The sequence below is a fragment of the Gopherus evgoodei genome, chromosome 4, assembly GCF_007399415.2.
Source record: "Gopherus evgoodei ecotype Sinaloan lineage chromosome 4, rGopEvg1_v1.p, whole genome shotgun sequence".
Taxonomy (NCBI): domain Eukaryota; kingdom Metazoa; phylum Chordata; order Testudines; family Testudinidae; genus Gopherus; species Gopherus evgoodei.
In genome coordinates, this window is record NC_044325.1 from 153,928,699 (window position 1) to 153,950,260 (window position 21,562).

Below are 21,562 nucleotides of genomic sequence, written 5' to 3' on the forward strand. Positions count from 1 at the left end.
CCACTCTACAATGAGTCAAGAACAGTTGACTGGTCTTGCTATTCTTGCAATCAAACAAGACATCACTTTGTCTTTGTCATACGATGACATTATTACTGATTTTGCAGCCAAAAAAGCCAGAACGATTGCTTTTAATTAAAACCAAATCCTTGTTTCAATATCTCTTCATATAAATTTCCAATAAAATGGTGACAAATTTAAAAAATTATATTATTTGCATCATTCTATCAAATCAGAATTTTTTCTATGGTGCTACTTCTTTAGTGCTAGTCCATCAGCATGACAGTGGCTTAACTACGTTCAACTGGTTTTAATAACATGCATGTGGCAAGTTTTCCAGTAGTGTAAGCTTATGTTTGTGTTGCTAAGAGCAAGACAGACACAGGGGCACCAGTTTAATAATTCCGCCTAGGGCACCATAAATCCTAAGGACGGCCCTGCTTGAGTCTGAGCCTGCTGGAGTCGGAGAGACCAGGCTCCTTTACCAACAACTTCCTAAAGGTCTTGGGCCTAAGCCCTGATCACTTGGTGATGCTACCCTACCAACCAGCCCTCCTCCCAAGCGAGGCCTATTACAGATACGTAATGCTATTTACTTTCCAAGAGTTCAGTGCATTGAGACCCATAGATAAAATCTGTGTCTGTGCTGGGGACCCTGGCTGCAGAGTCAGGGAGGAGTCTGTGCTCCAGGCAGTGGTAGGGGAAGGTTGCCCCAGACGGATGCTAAGGGGCAGTGTGAGGCTGCGGTGTCAGAGCCAGCCACAAGGGCAGGGCAGGAGCTGAGGGCTCCGGGGTTGGCAGTCAGGAGCAAAGCCAGCCAGAGAACGGAGATGGTGCTCCAGCGCCATTGCTTTCGGAAAGTGAGCAGGGAACTGGGGCCTTTGATGGACTCTCCACCCAGGTTCAGCCTGAGCAGAGGCCAGAGGGAGGGGCATGGATGGAGCCCCCTGTTGGAGACCCAGCTATGACGATGATAGAGGATGTGCATAGTGGGGAGGATAAAGACCAGACAAGCACTGATTGACAGATTGAAGGACCAGAACCAGATTCCGGACCCTCACCACAATGGATCCTGGGTGAAGAGCGAGAAGAACCAGAGCTGGACTCCTGAGTGCCATGGAATGGACTCTAGGCACAGTCGCTCCAGGAGGAGGGACAGTTTATTGCGATCATTTCCCTTCAAGCTCTTCAATGAGGAACTTGTGCTTGGACTTCAGCACCTGGTAGAGCCGGTCCTTGCAGACCCGGTTCCAGCTCGGCATGAGCTCGTACAGCTTCCGCATCTTCTCCGGGTTGCTTCTCTCGGCTCGGATGCTCTGGTACTGCTCGTTATCCAGCACAGTGCCACACAGCATGTCCAGGACCCCATCCACCATAGAGACCCGTTGAATCAGCTCTGCTCGGTGCCGGTCCACAAAATGTTCTCCTGTGGAGGAGACACCAGAAGGCAGTGAATTAATACAGCGTCTCATGCTGTTTGCTTCCTTGGAGCGCCTAAGCTTCGACCAGGATGCACGGGAACCCCTCCTCCATCTCTCCCCTACCCTTCCCTGCTTCTTCTCCCCAGGAGGTTTGCCTGTTATAATCCAGAGATGTTGTACCTTGAGCCCCATATCTCACCTTCAGCACTGACTGAACTTCCTATCTGTGCTCCAGGCCTGGGGATAGCCACATCTTCTTGGAAGCCTGTAGGAGAAGACCAGAAGAAACCATTACAAAAGCCACTGATGCCTTTTGGGCTTGTAGGGAAACCACAAAGGAGAGGACCCACCAGCTTTCCGCAGCCACTAGAGGCTTCTCTCTCTCTGCAGTTTCAATATTCTACCACTTGAGGGAGCTGTTTCTGCAGGAAACAGGCTACCAGGGGCTGCGGCAACCCAGAGAGGGGCCTTTATTTCCCACGCATCCTTCACCATGCTACCTTGTTCAGGCAAAGTGGCAGGTCTTAATAAGCCTTAACTCAAGCGCTCAGCGTCCTGACTCAGGTTCTCTGAGGTCAATGGGAAGTTTATCCTCTCAAGGGCAGAGCACAGGAAACTGGATCTGACCAGATCAAAACCCATGTTATTTTTAACTTAACAAAAAATATAAGTGCCACTGATTAATCTCACTGGTTTGTAACCCCGTGACAATAGGCTCCAGGGCAGGGAAGGTGAAGAACAGGTTTCTCAGACAGTCCAGGAACAGCTGATGGGCCTGGTCCCCCTTGGCCAGCACCATATCAATCAATGTGGCGACCCTGATCTCCGGATCCTCCAGCCGGTTCAGGGCGAGGTACTCTCCCTGCGTGAGGAGGAGGTGGGCGTCGGCAGCGCTGACCACAGTCTCTGCATCGCTCTGGAGGATTGTCGTTAACTCGCTTCTCAGACACTGGATCACTTCCCAGGAGCCCCCACTCGACACCTTTGCTGGCCAGTCACTGTGCCTGGAATGGAATGGAAATACATCTGTACAAGAAGACAATTGTATGTGTGGTAGTTCCCTGCAGATATGCTGGTATCTAGGGATTTAATCACATAACGAGTAATTAGCCATGAAGTGAGGTCAGGAATTTAACAAGATTCACTAAGGGACTGGCCTTTTAGATAGATAACAAGAATATCCAGAGAGACAAGATGAGTGAGGTAATATCTTTAATTGGAGCAACTTCTGTTTGTAAAAAAGACAAGCTTTCAAGCCATAGAGAGCTCTTCAGGTCTTGTGAAGCTGAAGGCTTGTCTCTTTCACCAACAGAAGTTGGTCCAGTAAAAGATGTTACCTCATCCACCTTGTCTCTCTCATATCCTGAGACCAACAGGGCTACAACACCACTGCAATCAAGAATATCCAGTTATCATAACTGAGAAAAATTTTGGAAGGGACACCAAACCCTGTGCTTCAGGACTTAAGCTGATCTCTCACTATTACAGACCAGGATGAGACAGAAGGTAGTGGGTACATTACTCTACATCTATTACTGCGGGTTCTTATGCTTTTCTCTGAAGCATCTGACACCAGCATGCTCAGAGACAGGACACTGGACTATGTGGACCTCAGGTCTGACCCCTTCTGGCAATTCCTGTATGGTGGAAAAAAATCACAGTTTTTTTAAATCCAACCTTAATATTTAACTTTTCCAGCTTTCCAAGAGAAATTTTACTTTTAGATACTCTGCTCATTCAGGGTTTCTACCCATCAAGAAATTGATAAATATTCATTCATAGATTTTAAGGTCAGAAAGAACCGTAATCAAGATCATCTAATCTGACCCCTGAATAACACAGGCCATAGAAAGTCTCTGGATTAATTCATATTTGAACTAGAGTGTTTGACCCTCTTACGCTTTATCTATCTAATGTACTTATCTGGCACCATCTCCATAGTATCTGAATGCATTATAATCTTCAGTGTATTTATCCCCACACACTCCTGTGGTGCAGGGCAGGGCTATTTATCCCCATTGAACAGATGGGGAACTGAGGCACATAGAGGCTAAGTGATTGGCCCAAGGTCATGCAGAAAGTCTGTGGCAGAGCAGGGAATTGAGCCTGGCTCCATCCTTGCCATCCGTGTCCTGTAGCTGGACGCTGACACTCGACAAATGCAAACAGGAAGGGAAATGCAATGTTTTCTAACAGAAAAGGAAATTAACTCTTGGACTCTTATCTAGATGGTCAGCTGCTCTTTGGGGCAGGAAGTTGTCCCAGGTTTGTACAATCCTGAGTGCACTGGGCTTCTGGTCCATGACCAGATGATCAGGAACATTTTGACAAAATGTTTTTTTAATTGAAAAGTGATGATGTGACAGATCTGGCAATTTTCTGCATTGTCTCTGGGAGCGTTTACTGGTCTAAGTTTATGTGGCATTGTGGACCAGAGAACGTATGTAATTCCATGGGAGAGGCTAATCACAGCCCTGCCAGGAACTAAGAACAGTGTGTGTGTTGTGGAAAGGGGAGGAAGATTAGACAAATTTACTCAGATTGAAACACCTCCAGTGAGGCACCACCACCCGGAGAGGCTGGCATAGACTAGTTCGGACTGGTCTACGCAGAGACCGACAGACAAAGAAAGGACTGTTGGATAAATAGCCTGAGTTCAAATTGACTCAGGGCCTTCTTCCTGATCCAGCAAACAGACAGGACCGTCAGTCCAAAGGGGCCCCAATCCTTCCTGGGAGAAGTTGGAAGGATTTTGCCCTACTGAGGCCCCATAAGACTAATGGGTAACTTCTGGGAAGCTTGAAGCCTGCATATAGGAACTTGGATTGATTTTAATATAGTGCAGTAATGCTTTCACCTTAAGAATAAATGTGCTTGCTTATAAAGGGCTGTGTAGTAATTTATAATTGCTGGCAATTACGTTGTTCATAGCCTCTGAGGAGAAAGCAAAGCACAGAAGTAACCTGTTTAGGCAGCCAGGCTTGCTGGGAATATCACAGTGTGGGCAGGGAACTGTGCAGCCTGGAAAAATCCTGCTCAGGAGGGAAAGAGACACGGGTCTCTGCCCAAGGAAGTGAAGGCCAGGGAACTGGGACCCTAGGGGTGGGTGCCCTTAAGAGACCATGTGGGGGAGGGATATGGGTGCATTTGCCCTGAACTGTGACAGCCACATCTTTGAAACGAAAACTTTTTGCAGGAACATTTTTGAATGACTTTTAATGACTCAAAAAAAATTTCGATGAAAAGTTTTGAAATTGTTGAAACATTTTGTATCGACATTTTTTAAAAGCAAAAACAATTCTGGTTTTCTCGTTCAACATGACATTTCAGTTTGAAACAGAAGCTAGACGATAGATAGATAGATAGATAGATAGATAGATAGATAGATAGATAGATAGATAGATAGATAGACAGACTCACAACTGAATCAAAGCATTCTGGTTGACCTGAACCAATTTTTTTTTTCAGATTTCCGGTTCTTGAAAATTTTCAAGATTTTGACTTTTCATCCCGATTTGGAATGGGGAAATTTGCTGCTATCTTGACATTTTTTACAAGATGGGAAAACCATTTCCTACCCAGCTCTACTCCAAAAAACATACATAACGGGTTTGCCCAGCACCACATGCTATGAGAGGTGGGCCATAGCTAAGCTCTTAGGTACAACCACAACACCTGTTACAATTGGTGCCACTCTCCATGGGCTGTGGTGGATTCTCCAGCACCTGGAATCTTTACACCTATCTCTGGAGTCTCTTACAAGCTGTAGCTCAAACACTGGAGTTTTAGGGCTGGATGCAGGAATCACTGGCTGAAATCCGCTTGGAGGTCAGACTAGATCAGAATGGTTCCTTCTGGCCTATAAATGTAAAATGGGGGTGGGGGGTTTCTAAGGGAGCCATCACATAGGCCCTTTGATAATAACTTCATTGCAGGAGCTCTGTGGTTTCATAGATAAGACCAGAAGGGACCATTCTGATCATCTAGTTTGACCTCCTGCATAGCCCAGTTTTGGGTGTCAATTTCACCCTCGTCTCAGCTGCGCATCACTCACTCGTTAGCCACTGTCCTGAGTGTAGCACCACTGCCTGGCTCTCCCTCTGCTTCCTCATCCACAGGCCGTGCCAGTGAGCTCCAGGCAGCTGATGGCAACACCCTGCGCTCTCTCTGGCTGCATAGTCCAATAAACTCTTGTTTCAGTTCAGGGAGCAGTTTGCGAAGCCCTGGAAAACATAGGGTTAAACTTAACGTTACTAGTTAGGAGATCTGTGGTTTAAATCAGGTTTCTAAGCTCCTCCTCTGCTAGGCTCTGGGAGGGGAGTGGGGTCTAGTGGTTTAGAGTGGATAGGGCTGGGAGTCAGGATTCCTGGGTTCTACCCCTGGCTCTGGGAGGGAAGTGGGGTCTGGCGGGTTAGAATGGGTGGATTTCCAGGTTCTCTTCCTGCTTTTGCCACTGATTCACCCATGGGTCTTTCCCAGAACTGACCCTTGAACTTTTCAGAGGATGAACCCGAAAGCATCACGTCCTCTAGGAGAGAAACAAAGAGAAGGTCAGTCATCCTGTTCATCACAATCATTTCCCATTTAGATTCATAGATTCATAGACTCTAGGACTGGAAGGGACCTCGAGAGGTCATCGAGTCCAGTCCCCTGCCCTCATGGCAGGACTAAATACTGTCTAGACCATCCCTGATAGACATTTCTCTAACCTACTCTTAAATATCTCCAGAGATGGAGATTCCACAACCTCCCTAGGCAATTTATTTCAGTGTTTAACTACCCTGACAGTTAGGAACTTTTTCCTAATGTCCAACCTAAATCTCCCTTGCTGCAGTTTAAGCCCATTGCTTCTTGTTCTATCATTAGAGGCTAAGGTGAACAAGTTTTCTCCCTCCTCCTGATGACACCCTTTTAGATACCTGAAAACTGCTATCATGTCCCCTCTCAGTCTTCTCTTTTCCAAACTAAATAAACCCAATTCTTTCAGCCTTCCTTCATAGGTCATGTTCTCAAGACCTTTAATCATTCTTGTTGCTCTTCTCTGGACCCTCTCCAATTTCTCCACATCTTTCTTGAAATGCGGTGCCCGGAACTGGACACAATACTCCAGTTGAGGCCTGACCAGCACAGAGTAGAGCAGAAGAATGACTTCTCGTATCTTGTTTACAACACACCTGTTAATGCATCCCAGAATCACATTTGCTCCCCCTGCAACAGTATCACACTGCCAACTCACATCCAGCCCATGGCCCACTACAACCCCTAGATCTCCCCCTGCCACACTCCCTCCCAGACAGTCTCTTCCCATTCTGTATGTGTGAAACTGATTGTTCCTTCCCAAGTGGAGCACTCCGCACCTGTCCCTATCGAACCTCACCCGATCTACCTCAGACCACTTCTCCAACCTGTCCAGATCACCCTGAATCCTGACCCTGTCCTCCACAGCAGTTGCAATCCCTCCCAGTTCGGTATCGTCCGCAAACCCAGACACTTTACATCATAGCGAGTACTTTCAGGTTTGAGTGGCCACATATGATGGTGCAGAGAGCCCCGGTGATTGGGGCATTACAGCTGGAATACCCCACCCATTGAAAGAATACTGTGTTATTTATCATTTGTGTCACCATAGCACCTAAAGGCCGAGTCATTGTGCTTCACGTTGTATAAACACAGACCAAAACAACGATCCTTACCTGGTCTTACCAAGACCTTCCAGACAACTTCCCCGTAGCGTTTCATCAGTACGATGAGTTTGAGTCCCTCCCTCATGTCCTTGGTGTAGATTTCCATGAACGACTGCTGGTCCTCTGGACTCATGTAGCAAAAGTCCACTTCCTGGTGTAGAGACAAGACATTGCTGTAGGGGAGACCCCACCTGAGCCTGCAATGCAGGGATGCACCCATCCTAAATAACTCAATGGGGTCTTTGCCTAATTCATTAGCTGGCGGCAGCTAAATAATAATTTATGGGTGTCTCTGCGGTAGAGTGGTTTCCATGTGGATGAGAAATCAGTGACATGGAGCAATTTCTTGGCATCATTTGTTTATTTGCAGTATTTACATATCCTGTTTCCTTGGACAGAAGCCCAAACAGGCAGTGACCTTTTGCAGATTGCCTTAACAAGGCCCCTCTGCCCTGTCCCAAACCCACGCTTTCTGCCTTCTGGGCACATCTGTGCTGCAGAGTGAACTCAGGTGATTGGCACCTGGGTCCGAACACAGGGTTAACCTAGCCCGGATGTGAGCTGCCACACTGCAGTGCCCTGCCCAGCTCCGACTCCTGGCTTCTGACTCTGGCTCTGACCTTGGTCGCTGATTTTCTGCTCTGACCACTCAGCCTGACTCCTGCCCCAGGCACTGGGCATGGACACCCTCTGGCACTAAGTCACTGTGTCCTCTCTGGTGCTCACCCGTATGTGGGGCTCAGACAGCTGGGAGTGTATCCCATGCACAGGCGCTGGCTTCCTCCTTTCCCCGGGCTGCTCACCCCTTGATCGGCCCTAGGTCCTGCCTCCACTCCACCCCTTCCTCCATGTCCCCACCCCCACCCTGCCTCTTCCCACCTCTGCTCTGCCCCAGCCTCCTTTTGGAAGTGTGGATGCTAGATCTGGACACAGTCTCCAGGAATGATCTCACTGACACCATATACTGAAGCAATATCACCTCCCAACGCCCACTGGATACGCCCTGCTCAGATCTCCAAGAATCACGTCGGCTACAGCATGGCACTGGGAGCTCACGTTCAGCTGGTGAGCCTTATGGGTAGGTCTAAACAGCAGTCACAGGGTGTGATCACCCCTCCCCATGCTAGTTTTAATCCGACTAGCTTGGGCTCCAGAGCAGTGAAGCCACAGCACACGGACAAGCCCTGCAAGTAACTGCCAGGGTTCTGGGCAGGTTTGTACAGCCTGTGCTGAGCCTCGTGCTGCTGCATCGTCACTGCTCCGGTCCCTGAGCGGGCTAGATTAAAGCTAGCTTGGGTATGTCTGCACAAATGCCGCTAGCTTGGGTATGTCTGCACATGTGCCGTTGAGCGGGCTAGATTAAAGCTAGCTTGAGTATGTCTGCACATATGCCGCTAGCTTGGGTATGTCTGCACATATGCCGCTAGCTTGGATATGTCTGCACATATGTCGTGCAGACATATCCAGAGGCCTTTTCAGTGTGGTTCAGACATGGCTGCATTAGAGGCAGCCGCTCTCCTCTGAGCTGTTGTCCTGGAAAAAGTCACCATGTGGGATGCAGCAGGCAGAGCTCCGCAGGAACCAGAATTTCCATGTAGTGGGAAATGCGATTTCGAAATGTGCTGAATTGGTAAGAAATGCTGAAATTCAGATTTTCCCAGGCAATGAAATGTGTGAGTGCAGAATTCATGTCCCCCAGAGATTTCATTGCTTCTCTGCAAAAAAAAAAATGACTTTTTGGCCAGGAAGCAAAGGAAAGCCACAAGACCGGTGACGTGCCCCCTGTCTAGCAGTGTGGGCATGTTGTTTCAGGTGCCTGGAGCAGCTGGTGGGGGTGAGACGGGACTGAGGATGCCCCAGCTGGTAGTTCCTACCCTGTGCTGGGCTCAACTGCTAGCTTCCTCTTCCACAGGAAGGAATGGCTGGGGCTGGGGCTGGGGCTGGGCCTGGGGCAGATGCATCCCCAGAAACCTTCCCCAGCTACAGGAATCTCCGCACACACACACACCTGGTTCCTGCCCCAATCACTCCTCAGCCACAAGGGGGAGGGGTCATATGGGGCGATGCTCCCCTATCCATCCAACCCCCATGCATCTAGACCCCTCATACTCAGACCCCTATGCCAAACCTCTCCCCCCCCGTGCATCCAGAACCTCCCCCACCGAAACCCCTGCATCTGGGCCCCTCATACTCAAACCCCCACCCCACCGAGCCTCACCTCCTGCACCCAGAGCTCCCTGCACTCAGAGCCCCCCACCAAGCCCCAAACCCCCTACATCCAGACCCACACCAAGACCACCCTCCACTGAGCCCACTGTACTCCAAGCCCCACTCCAGCAACCCCCCTGTGCACCTGGACCACCCCAACAAGCCTGTTGCACCCAGATTCCCACTCCACTGAGCCCCAACCAGCCGCATCTGGATCCCCAACCCACCAAGCCCCACTCCCCCAGCATCTGGACCCCCCCACTGAGCCCCAACCACCTTCACCTGGACCCCCCTGCAGAGTCTCATTCCTCCTGCACCCCCTAGCAAGCCCCTGTGCATCCAGATCTCCCACTGAACCTCCTGCACCCAGATTGCCCCAAACAGAACCCTCTCACCCCACACTAAGCCCCTCCACACTTAGATCCTGCTGGCCTGAGTTTGCTGTGTCAGGGTTGGGTGCAGCCTCACCACTTAATCCATCTCCTGCGGGGGGGCGAGAAGACTCCATGGTGATCTCTCACCTCTTTGCAGTCAGTGGCCTGTGCTCCCCACTGCCATGCTACAGACTCCACATTTATTTATTGACAAATGAAATATGCTGAATTTTAAAATATTATGTGCAGATTTTTTTTTGGCATAGAGTTTTTCCAATTTTTGGCGCAGAATTCTTTGAGAACTAACAAATGTTTCATTAAGGTGGCAGAGGTAAGAAGGCAGAACGAGTGGTTAAATGGGGTGCTTTTGGAGACCAAGCCAGTGGTGGAAATCTGTTATACAAGGGAAGTTAAAAAGAATGAATTATTCCAAGAGTTTGAGGAAGCAGCTTGTGATAATGAGACCATCAAAACGGCAAACGCGAAAAAGAGGCTAAAAGAGCAGTTGCTAAATCAAGAATGAAAGCTGAAGAGGAATATTACAGAAAACTGGAGAAAGATGATGGCAGGAAATTGGTTTTGGGGTTGGTAAAAAAAGAGTAACAATGTAACACAAGATGTGAAGAAATCTTTCTACGTGAAGGATGGGATCTGTGAGGTGATGACCCCTAAAGAGATACTAGAGCTATTTCCAAAGACTGTTAACTGGGAAGAGGTTACTGGGAGGGCAAGCACTGCCGGCAGCTACGGGCAAGCCTCAGAGGGTATTAATCTCTGTAGAGAAGGTAGAAGCAGCACTGGATAAGGTGGACAATGGTAAAGCAGCTGGTGAAGAGGAGAAACTGTTGATATGATCAAGGCAGCTGGAGGTACTGGAGTAAAGCGGCTTCACAGATTACTCTGTGGTTACTGGGAACAAGTCAGGATACCAGGTGACTGGAGAATGGGATTGATTGTGCCTCTGTGTAACTATCCAAGGGTGTGGGTCTAGAACCCAAGGGCTGCACAGACTTCCTGCTGCTGCCATGTTGAAACCAGCTCTTGTCTGCCTCCTACAATGAGCATCCAACCCTCTTCCTGACTCCTACTCCCATCCTGCCTCACCCCTACCCTTGCTCCTAGCTACCACCTAGCTCCTTTTCCATAGAATCATAGAATATCAGGGTTTGAAGAGACCTCAGGAGGTATCTAGTCCAACCCCCTTCCCAAAGCAGGGCCAATCCCCAACTAAATCATCCCAGCCAGGGCTTTGTCAAGCCTGACCTTAAAAACCTCTAAGGAAGGAGATTCCACCACCTCCAGTGCTTCACCACCCTCCTAGTGAAATTGTGTTTCCTAATATCCCCAGCCTAGACCTCCCCCACTGCAACTTTAGACTATTGCTTCTTGTTCCATGCCTGACCCTTGCCTCTCCTTTGATTCCTGCCCTTATAGCTCACTCCTGGCCATGACCTACCATTCCTGCCTCTGATCCCCAGCTCTGACTTCTGACTCCGATGCTAGATTGACCCTTAGCTCTGACCCCCGCTTCTGTTCCCTCATCTGGATGCTGCATCCACTCACTAGACCTGACTCCCACTCTGACCAGCAGGCTGGACTGCCTACATCCCAATTCCCAACACTTCGGAAGGGTAAGGGTGATGAAAATAATCTAACATCTACTAGAGCATCACCCTGCTAAGCCAACCTCTCAAAGTCCTTGTGAGAGCTTTGGAGGCAAGGCTGAGGTGGAAGGTGGAGGAAAATATAGATGAGGAGCTGTGTGGCTTTAGAAGGGGAAGGAGATGCAATATTTGCAATGAGACAGAAGTCTGAAAGAACGGTAACTAGAGGTCATAATTGCTACGTAAAATGTATTGGTCTTGAAAAGCATGATGTAGTTCCACAGGAGATGGTGTTTGGAGTGTTGAGCTGGATGGGAGAGGGACCTCAAAAGGCAGAGTTGCTAAAGGAGCTATAGTGAGGGTCAGGAGTTAAGGTGGTAACTCTGAGAGTTTTCATGTGAGATTGAGACAAGGCAGGGCGCTGGGTCCACTTCTTTCCATTCTAGTTGTGGAGTTAATCAGCAGGAGAACCAAGCTTGTGTAGAGACAGAGAAAACGAATGTATGCTGACAACCTGCCCTTCTGGCTGAACTTGGAATTGGTAAATATGATATCAGGGTGGGCATCACTGTTTGAAGACCCTAGTTTGAAGTTAAACACAAAGAAAACTGAAATTACACAGGGAAGGTTGAAGCAAGAGCTGTTAATCGACATTTCAGGAGAGAAGCTGAATCAGAAGAGTTTGTGTAGGTGGGAAGGACACTTAGTGTCATCAGAGAGAGCTCTCAAGATTTGAAAAGAAGAACCCAGTGTGCATGAGCAGCAGTGAAAAAAGTGGCAGGAACACTGTGGGACCAGCAGCGATGTAACAAACACAGAGGAAAAGTGTATTCTGCGTGTTTGTCCCTAACTGCTCTATGGTTTGGAAATGGTGGGACTTATGGAGATGGAGAAAAAGAAGATAGAGATAGTAGTAAATAATACACCGAGGACAATGGGAGACAAGTGGAAGGTAGACGGGGTGCGCATGGAAGAAATAAGGAGGAAGATGAATTTGGGATTCTCAGCGATAAGCTGCAGAGTGCACGTTTCAGGTAGGTTGGACATGTGATAAGAACTGGAGAACAGCAACTAGCAAAGAAAGCATATTAGGAAGAGGACAGCAAGAAAGGACAAGGGAGGCTGAGGATAGGCTGGAAAGACTCTGTCTACAGATGTCTGAAGAGAAAAGGAGTAGAAGCCATGACCTGCAAGCCCATGCCATGCAAGGAGTGCCGAAGAATTTCCCTATTAAATGGGAAAAGAAATCAGGAAGAGAAGTGTTAATTTACTATAATAATATAATATAAATTGCTAAATGAAAAACATTTCAAAATGAAAAATCAAAATAAAATGTTCTGATGTTATAGAAAAGAATCATTGCAATGACATGTCATTGATAAGGACATAGCCCCAATTTTGTCCAGTCAGCATCCGCCGATGGAAAACTGCTCCACCAGTACATTTTCAACCAGCTGCAGTAAGAAGGGATCTGGGGTGAGATCTAACAACATGCTCTTGTTAAGTCTATATCCCGCAGCCAGTGGTTTTCACTCTTTAGACTTATAGCTAAATGTCACTCACCTCGGGGGTTACCTCCAAGTCCAGCGAACTGGACACAGTGTAACAAGAGCCAAAGTAGAGGGGCTTCGTCTGAGGGGGCTTGAGCACCTGTATGGACTGGTGCTTTTTCTCCTCTTCTTCCACTGCCTAGAAGAGTTAACAAAGGTGTTTCCTGGAGATACTGGCCAACAGAAAAAACATAGGGAACAGCCCAATTCTTTCCTCCATCCTCCCACTGGACTGGAAAGTCCTGTATTGCCTCACACAGCAGAAAGGTGCTTGTCACCAAGCTAGGGAAGATGGTATCCAGATGCCAGTACTCAAGGTCTCTGCATATGCTGGGCAAGGATTGTGGTTCTTAAGAGCAGGATTTTACAAACACAAGGGGATCTAACAGGACCCATGAGGCAACCAAGTCACGGACCCTCCTTCACCCTCAAAGATGGAAGAGTGAGAGAGACTCTTGTGATGGAATTGCAGCGGGTCCTGGAAATGGCTGCAAAGACCATCTAGCAACATAGCACTTGGGTACTGTTCACCCTCGAAGATCAGAGGGATCCTGGAGGACTGAATACAGGAAGGGATTTTCCTGAGCTCCTAAGGGATTTAAGGGGCTACCTCCCGTTGACTTCATATGGGAGTGAGATGCCTAACAGAGAAGGCTAAAATGTTGAGGGTTCTGTTTGCAAAAAGTTTCGGTATTTTGGAATTTGGTTTTGTTCCAAATCAGCTCAAATCAGCTCAAAACCAAATTCACTGAAAAGCTTTGTGATGGAACAAACCCCCGGAATGTTCCCAAAATGTGTGCAATTGATATTGTTGTCAGTTTCACGACTGCTGTGGCTGAATGGAAACCTGCTGGTGTTTGGATGAAAGAGTCAAGGAATCTGTGATAGATGCAGTGAAACATGCCACTCTGCTGAGCTGTGCTGGAAAATCTCCAACCAGTTCTAGTGCCTAATTTTCTGGCACCATTCAGAAAATCCCAGGTGCAGTTGAAAGTCAATGAGATGTGTGCTTCTAAGTCACTTGGGCACTTTGAAATCCCCACCCACAATTTTCAGGCTCACAAGGTCTCAGGAATTCGAGGCCTGCTGCAGATCCAGTCTGCAGGTAACCTAATGAGCCCAGCTGGCCTGAGCAGGCTGCTGGATTGGCTACGCCGCCTGATGGCTGGGAAGAGTCAGCAGACCGGCACTTAAGCCCAGCAGCCACAGCAATTCAATGGCTGCTCAAAGCATTTCCTGAAGGCTGCAATAGCTCCTGTGCCTGCTTGTTCCCAGCCCTGCTCTGGCAGCGCCTCCAGCTTTACCTTATTCCAGGTAACTCAGTCCTAATCTGCAGCTGCGATTTCTGAATTCAGCTCTGGGCCAAGCTCTGGCATTTGGCCTCTGACTCCAGTTCAGACCTGGGCTCTGACTCCTGGTTCCTGACTCCAGCTTTGACCCCAGGTGCCGATTCCTGGCGATAACTAACCACTAGGCATGACTCCTGCCCTAACCACTAGGCATGACCACTCACAACCCGGTCACTGTCACAGTGAACAGATAACAGGCCGGAAAAACATGCTCAGGAAGGTGGACTCCCTCTGGGTTTGACTCAGCTGAGAGCTCCAGATGTCTGTTTAGTTGTCTCACAAGAGCAGCCTGCCCTGCTGGGAGTTCTTACTCCCTATGGGCCCTGCTGTGGCTGGCGGCTCTGGCTCACCCCTGCTGTGTGGTCGGTTCCCGGTTACCTGTATGAGCGAGCGGTCATTGGGGATCAGGTAGAGGTGGAGGGTGATGGCTGCAGCCTTGACTACCTGGTAGATCAGCACCACGGAGTGGATGGGTATGAACGGAAACACAGCATAGATGGGTTTCCACAGCACCCCAATGAAGGAGAAACTGGGGTTCTCCAGCACGGCATGGAACGGCCTCACCTGTGTTGGCTCCTCCAGAGTCATCCTCCCGTCAACGAAGTGAGCGATTCGCATCTGGGGCAGAACAGCATCTCTGCCTGTCACGAGAGGAGAAGGAAAAGGAGGCTCCAATTTGCTTCACCGCTTCCTCACACTCACAGAGGGCAGAGCAGAGTGTGGCACTCAGGACTCCTGGGTTCCACTCTCAGCTTGAGTGGGAGAGTGGGGTCTAGTGGGTTAGAGCAGGGGGGGCTGGGAGCCAGGACTCCTGGGTTCCACTCTCAGCTCTGGTGGGAGAGTGGGATCTAGTGGGTTAGAGCAGGAGGGGCTGGGAGTCAGGACTCCTGGGTTCCATCCCTGATGCTGGGAGGGTTATAACTGAAGATATCTAGATACACAGACAGAGAGATCAGGGTTCTGTGTCTGCATTGAGATCTGTCTCCAGCCCCTTCGTGTCTGTGTCTGCCATGGGGATCGCAGCTGTCAGTCAAAGCTTAGACCCCACTTACTGCTCTTGTTTGCTGTACCTGCGAGGCACAGGAAGTGCGGGAGGTGAACGGCTGCCACAGCCTCAGCCAGTTCCACCTGGATGTTGAACAAAGGGCCGGCCACCATCCATTGCTGCTTCTCAGCTGCGCTCAGATGCCGATCCCAGGAGCCGTATCCATACTGGATGGTCACAGCTGCCCTCACCTCAAACCCCAGTTCGGTTTCAGAGCAGCGGAAGGAGCCTGGCCCTGGGAGGTGAACCCTGCATGGCGCAGGGAGAAAGGGAGAGGAGGAATAATCAGTGAGAGATGGAACTAGCCAACCTCCTGCTCCCACTGACACCAGCTGGAGTTAGGTGTGTAAATCCCCATTGTCGGTGTGGGCATCACGGCATAAAGGCTCAGATCAGAACTGAGTCCCCATTGTGCCGGTTGCTGCACAGATCCCAGTCGACATCAGAGGCCCCCTTGTGCCAGGCACTGCCCAGACCCTGGCTGAGATCAGGGCGTTCTTGTACCGGATGCTGCCCGGACCCTGCCTAGATCAGGGCCCCCTTGTGCCAGGCACTGCACAGATCCCGACTGAGATCCATACACCATTGTGCCAGGCGCTGCCCAGATGGCAGCTGAGATCAGGGGCCCCCTTGTGCCGGGCGCTGCCCGGACGCCAGCCGAGATCAGGGCCCCCTTGTGCCGGGCGCTTCACAGATCCCGGCCAAGATCAGGGCCCCCTTGTGCCAGGCACTGCACAGATCCCGACTGAGATCCATACACCATTGTGCCAGGCGCAGCCCGGATGGCAGCTGAGATCAGGGCCCCCTTGTGCTGGGCGCTGCCCGGACGCCCGCCGAGATCAGGGCCCCCTTGTGCCAGGCGCTTCACAGACCCCGGCCGAGGTCAGGGCCCCTTTGTGCTGGGCACCACACAAACACATCACAAGGGCCAGTCCTTGCCCCAGAGAATGAATAGTTCTCCTCATTTTACGGATGGGGCCCGAGGCCCAGGGTGGATTAAATCAGTGGTTCTCAACCTGGGGCTCCCCGGGGGGGGTGGAAACAGGTTTCAGGAGCTCTGCCAAAATAAACCAGAGAGCAGGGCTGGCGTCAGACTCGCCAGGGACTGGGGCTGAAGCTGAAGTGTGAGCCCTGCTGCCCGGGGCTGAAGCCAATGCCCAAGCAACTTAGCTTTGTGGGGCCCTCTGTGGTGTGGGACCCCGGGCAATTGCCCTGCTGGCTACCTGCTAACGCTGGCCCTGGCTTTCAATCCACTGGATATGCAGAAAAGCAGCTGCGGTGGCCCAAGTGGGCTACGGAGTTTTCAAAGCACATTGTGGGGCCCTCCGAATGAAAAACGTTGCGAACCCCTGGATTAAATGATTGGCCTGAGGGGTCAGGGAGTCGGTGACAGAGGCAAGAATTAAACTCCAGTCTCCTAAGTCCCCGTCTGGTGTCTTACCGAGATGGCTCCAGGCTCTTACCTGTAGGATCTGGGCTTCCCCTCGGACTCTAGCACAAGCTCTGGTGTCACTTCTGGCAGGTCCTAAGACACAGGAACAGGCGTTAAGGAGACTCCATTGGGGCAGAGCTCTTAGAGGAGGGAACCTGGGTGGCATGGGCAAGTGTTCAGGTGGGGGCTGTTTCCTTGGCCTGAGACTCTGGCAGAGCAGACTCCTGAAGAGCTGGAATCCAGCTGCCCAGTCAGTCATTGCCCTGGGAGGGAGGGGGGTGGGTTCCCTAGTTAACAGAGACACACACACAGGAGCTCGGGGGAGAGTTTTGCAAACCATTGCTACTGTTCAGTTGGCAGAAGAAGGTATTTAATTTCAGCTGGGAATAGAACCCAGGAGCCCTGACTTCCAGCTCCCACCCTCATCCCCTACACCAGGGGTAGGCAACCTATGGCACGGGTGCCGAAGGCGGCATGCAAGCTGATTTTCAGTGGCACTCACACTGCCCAGGTCCTGACCACCGGTCGGGGGGGGCTCTGCATTTTAATTTAATTTTAAATGAAACTTCTTAAACATTTTAAAAATCTTATTTACTTTACATACAACAGTAGTTTAGTTATATATTATAAACTTATAGAAAGAGACATTTTAACATTTTTAGAAGGTATTACTGGCGTGCAAAACTTTAAATTAGAGTGAATAAATGAAGATTCGGCACACCACTCTGAAAGGTTGCCGACCCCTGCCCTACACCCTGCTCCCCTGCCAAAGCCAGAGATAAAACCCAGCTCTCCTAATGTCAAGGCCTCGCCCAGCTCTAACCACTAGCCCCCACTTCCCTCCCACAGCCAAAGCTAGAACCCTGGAGTCTTGACTCCAAGCCCTCTTGCTGCTCTAACCCAGAGACCCCACTCCCCTCCCAGAGCTGTGACTAGAACCCAGGAGTCCTGACTCCCCTTTTAACCCATTAGATCCTGGAATAGGAGGGTGAAGGAAGAGGTGGGAGTTACCCATGCGGAGATATGGAGAAGGAATGAGTAGTGAGGTGAGAATTATTAAAGTGCTTTGAAAACAGTAAATGAAGGAGCCAAGCCCGTGTGGATTTCCCCTCGCCCACAAACACCCTAGTATTGGATTAGTTTCTGATCCCACTGACAGGTCTTGTTTCCCCTCTCCAGACTGCACTGCACCAACCCAGCCAGGTAACTTCTTCCGAACGACCAGCTGGAGGCACTAGAATACCCCAGCAGGGAGAGTGAGGTCCCCATCCCTACCTCCTCTGTCACACACCATGTGCATTTCTTCTGCTTCCCCGAGGGGTCCGTGGTGAGGTCCTCCCCACTGGGTCCATCTCCTGCTGCAGAGATGAAACACCATTCCAGCTCAGCACATCCCCAGGCCCAGCTCAGTGGGATCATCGTCCGGGCTGCCGTGGGGCTGCTCTGCAACCTGACGCCATAGGAAAGGAGCAGCCTGAGCAGCTATGGTACAGCTTGACCCACAGCGCCTCCATGGGGCAGGGTTTCCAGTTTACAATGGGACAGGCTGGGACTGGAGGGGACAGGCTGGGACTAGAGGGGACAGGCCTGCAGTGCTCCTGCCCTAGTTCCTACAGCGCCCCTTGCTAGGAGAGGCCGGACTGGGAGACAGCATAGCCAGAGCGCTCCCCAGCCAGAACACCCCATTAGACAGCTATCCTGCCCTGGTCCCTTCAGCACCCCCTGCTGGCAGAAGCATAGCCAGCATGCCCCATAGCCAGAGCTCCTGCCTTACTCTCTACAGCACCCCCTGCTGGCAGAAGCATAGCCAGCATGCCCCATAGCCAGAGCTCCTGCCTTACTCCTACAGCACCCCTGTGACGAACAGGGAATGTTCTTAATGTTTGCTCTGAATACTGTGTTGGTGCCTCAGTGTCCCCATGGCAGTTCTTAAGTATCTGGCAGAGCAAAGGGCCAGTGCACCTAAATGCCTGACACTCTGTCTCCTAGCAACTGATGGCCTGGGCCCCTCCTCTGCAAAGGTGCCAGCTGAAGGTGTTGGAGACAAAGGGATCAGGTGACCTCCTGGCCCGGGAAAGGGGCTGAGCAGAGAGGAGGGGCTGGGAGGGGTTGTTAGTCTGGAGCTGGCTGGGGTCAAGGGTGGAGGGCAGACCTGGGGTGTGGCTCACTGCCCCCCCACAGAATGGACCCAGCCGAGGGGTCCGGTTCGCTGTACCTACAAGCTCTGTTTTAGACCCTGTTCCTGTCATTGAATAAACCTGTTTTACTGGCTGGCTGAGAGTCACGTCTGACTGCAAAGTGGGGGTGCAGAACCCGGTGGCTTCCCCAGGACCCCGTTGGGGTGGACTCGCTGTGGGAAGCACACGGAGGGACAGAGGATGCTGAATGCTCCAAGGAGAGACCCAGGAGGTGAAGATGTGTGAGCTTCTTGCCCTGAACAAGTCTGCTCCAAGGGAGAGGAGGCTCCCCAAAGTCCTGCCTGGCTTGGTGGGGAGCAGTTCCAGAGCACTGCCCGGTGACTCCGTGACAACCCCCTGCTGGCAGAAGCATAGCCGGCGTGCCCCACAGCCAGAGCTCCTGCCTGGTCCCTACAGCGCCCCCTGCTGGCAGAAGCATAGCTGGCGTGCCCCACAGCCAGAGCTCCTGCCTGGTCCCTACAGCGCCCCCTGCTGGCAGAAGCACAGCCGGCGTACCGCACAGCCAGAGCGCCTGCCTGGTCCCTACATCACCCCCTGCTGGCAGAAGCATAGCCGGTGTGCCCCACAGCCAGACCCCCTGCCTGGTCCCTACAGCACCCCCTGCTGGTAGATGCATAGCCGGCGTGCCCCACAGCCAGAGCTCCTGCCTGGTCCCTACAGCGCCCCCTGCTGGCAGAAGCATAGCCAACATGACCCATAGCCAGAGCTCCTGCCTTACTCTCTACAGCGCCCCCTGCTGGTAGATGCATAGCCGGCGTGCCCCACAGCCAGAGCTCCTGCCTTACTCCCTACAGCGCCCCCTGCTGGCAGAAGCATAGCCGGTGTGCCCCACAGCCAGAACTCCTGCCTGGTCCCTACAGCGCCCCCTGCTGGCAGAAGCATAGCCGGCGTGCCCCACAGCCAGAGCTCCTGCCTTACTCCCTACAGCACCCCCTGCTGGCAGAAGCATAGCCGGCGTACCGCACAGCCAGAGCGCCTGCCTGGTCCCTACAGCGCCCCCTGCTGGCAGAAGCATAGCCGGCGTGCACCACAGCCAGAGCTCCTGCCTGGTCCCTACAGCACCCCCTGCTGGCAGAAGCCAGGGCTGGATTGGCCAAGAGCTATCCTCAGCCAGTGCTCCTGCCCTACTCACTACTGTGCCCCCTGCTGGCAGAGCCAACAGTTAAAAACACAGTCAGTCGCTCAGGGCCTGATCCAAAGCCAATCAAAGTCAACGGCACAAATCCCCCATTAATCTGATTTCTAGCCAATTCACCATCTCTGTGGCTGGGATTCTTCTGTGCTGCACAGGAAAGCCCCAGCAAACAACTCTCTGCCTGGCAACAGAGAGATTGCATGAAATATAAAAAGGGGAAGCATATTTTGCAAACAGAAGTGAATCTGGGTGCAGAGTATGGGGAAATGTCCACTTTCAGAAGAGAAGCAACAGTGAAATCTGCATTGCACGGGTCAGAAAAGTCAAGCACGGGGAAAGGGGTTAAAGCAAAACAGGATGGGATTGGCGCCTCCATCACTCCCAGTTAGCGAGGGAGAAAGGGCCTTTCTGGAGCTGGGATGTAGGGGCAGATCTCCCTTACCTATCCCGGTGGCCTCAGCCAGTCGCTCAGCCAGGGGTCCCTGGCTCACGGCTCTCAGCATCTCCTGGGTCATCCACACAGCATGGCCTTCTCCATAGGTGCTGACCAGCTCCTCAATCAGCTCCATGACCTCTGCTCTCTCCTGCCCTCCCCAGGGGTTAACCGTAGGGCCTCCCTGTGGATGGGTCTCAGTCGCTCTCTCCTGGATCCTCCTGAGATCCTCCTCGCCCAAGCTGCCCACTGTTCGTGCCTGCATCTCTCTCACTCTGCAGAGGGCCAGTCTCTGCTCCCTGCATCGCTCCTCGTAAGTCTCCAGAGCCTCGGCCAGTCCCCCTGCCAGCTCCCCCCGTCTGATAGCCCTGAGCACTTCCCCAGCCATCTCCAAGCCACAACGCACCCCGTAGTGGTTGATCAGCTCCGTGGCGACCTCTGCAGGCTTCGCTTTCCCCAGCCGGCCCCAAGGGATGGGGTTGTAACCCCCTTTCAGTCCCATGTCAGCCAGCTTGACCTTGAACCTCCCAAGCTCGTCCTCCCCCAGCTCATTCAAGGTGCAGAGCAGGCAATCTCTGGCTCTGGAGGTGGCTGATCGTTGCTCCCGGCGCTGCTCCTCATAAGCGTCCAGCAATGCAGCCAATTCCTCTGCCAGATCACCCCGGTTCACAGCTCTCAGCCCCTCCACCGTCACCTCCAGCCCAGCATCCACCGTCAGCCATAGAGAGGGGTGGAAGGGCTTTGCTCCCCTCAGCAGCCCCCAGCCCTCCAGCCCCCTCTTCAGCCAGACCTGACTGATCTTGGCCCTTAACTCCTTCAGCTCCCGGCCCCCCAACTCCTTCAGGGCTTCCAGCAGGTGCTGCCTGCCTGTCTTCTCCATTGGATCTGGGACAGCAGAGAGACAAGAGCAGGAAGATGCATCTGCATCAGCAGTTGAGGAACTGATGCTCAGAAAGCAAGGGGAGGAGCTACAAGGCCAACCCGTCCCCCAACAAGGTCCCTTAGCCCCGCCCCCTCTTTTCTGTATGTTCTAATCCCACCCTCTTCACCATGGTATCCAGTCATTCAAGAAGCAATGTGACCCACGGCTGTCACATGTGGACCACCCTCTCTCTTATTCAGGCAGCAA

At 51.6% G+C, this 21,562-nt stretch overlaps 1 protein-coding gene across 4 annotated transcripts; it reads right to left on the bottom strand.

Moving 5' to 3' along the window:
- Positions 1–370: 370 nt before the first annotated feature.
- LOC115651401 lies at positions 371–21,349 on the bottom strand. 4 transcript variants are annotated; one of them, XM_030562355.1, is made up of 13 exons: positions 20,443–21,349; positions 17,943–18,025; positions 16,699–16,760; positions 15,261–15,484; positions 14,569–14,831; positions 12,855–12,980; positions 8,653–8,820; positions 7,115–7,256; positions 5,908–5,949; positions 5,476–5,644; positions 2,112–2,425; positions 1,621–1,686; positions 371–1,426 (listed from the first exon to the last, which is right to left on the bottom strand). In XM_030562355.1, the coding sequence occupies exons 1-13, from the start codon at positions 21,311–21,313 to the stop codon at positions 1,170–1,172; spliced, it is 2,787 nt and encodes a 928-aa protein (XP_030418215.1). In that variant the 5' UTR covers positions 21,314–21,349; the 3' UTR covers positions 371–1,169. The 4 variants fall into 4 exon arrangements, with proteins under 4 accessions (XP_030418215.1, XP_030418218.1, XP_030418214.1 ...); XM_030562358.1 differs by having other exon boundaries at positions 14,755–14,831; positions 15,243–15,484; XM_030562354.1 differs by having other exon boundaries at positions 15,243–15,484.
- Positions 21,350–21,562: the final 213 nt, after the last annotated feature.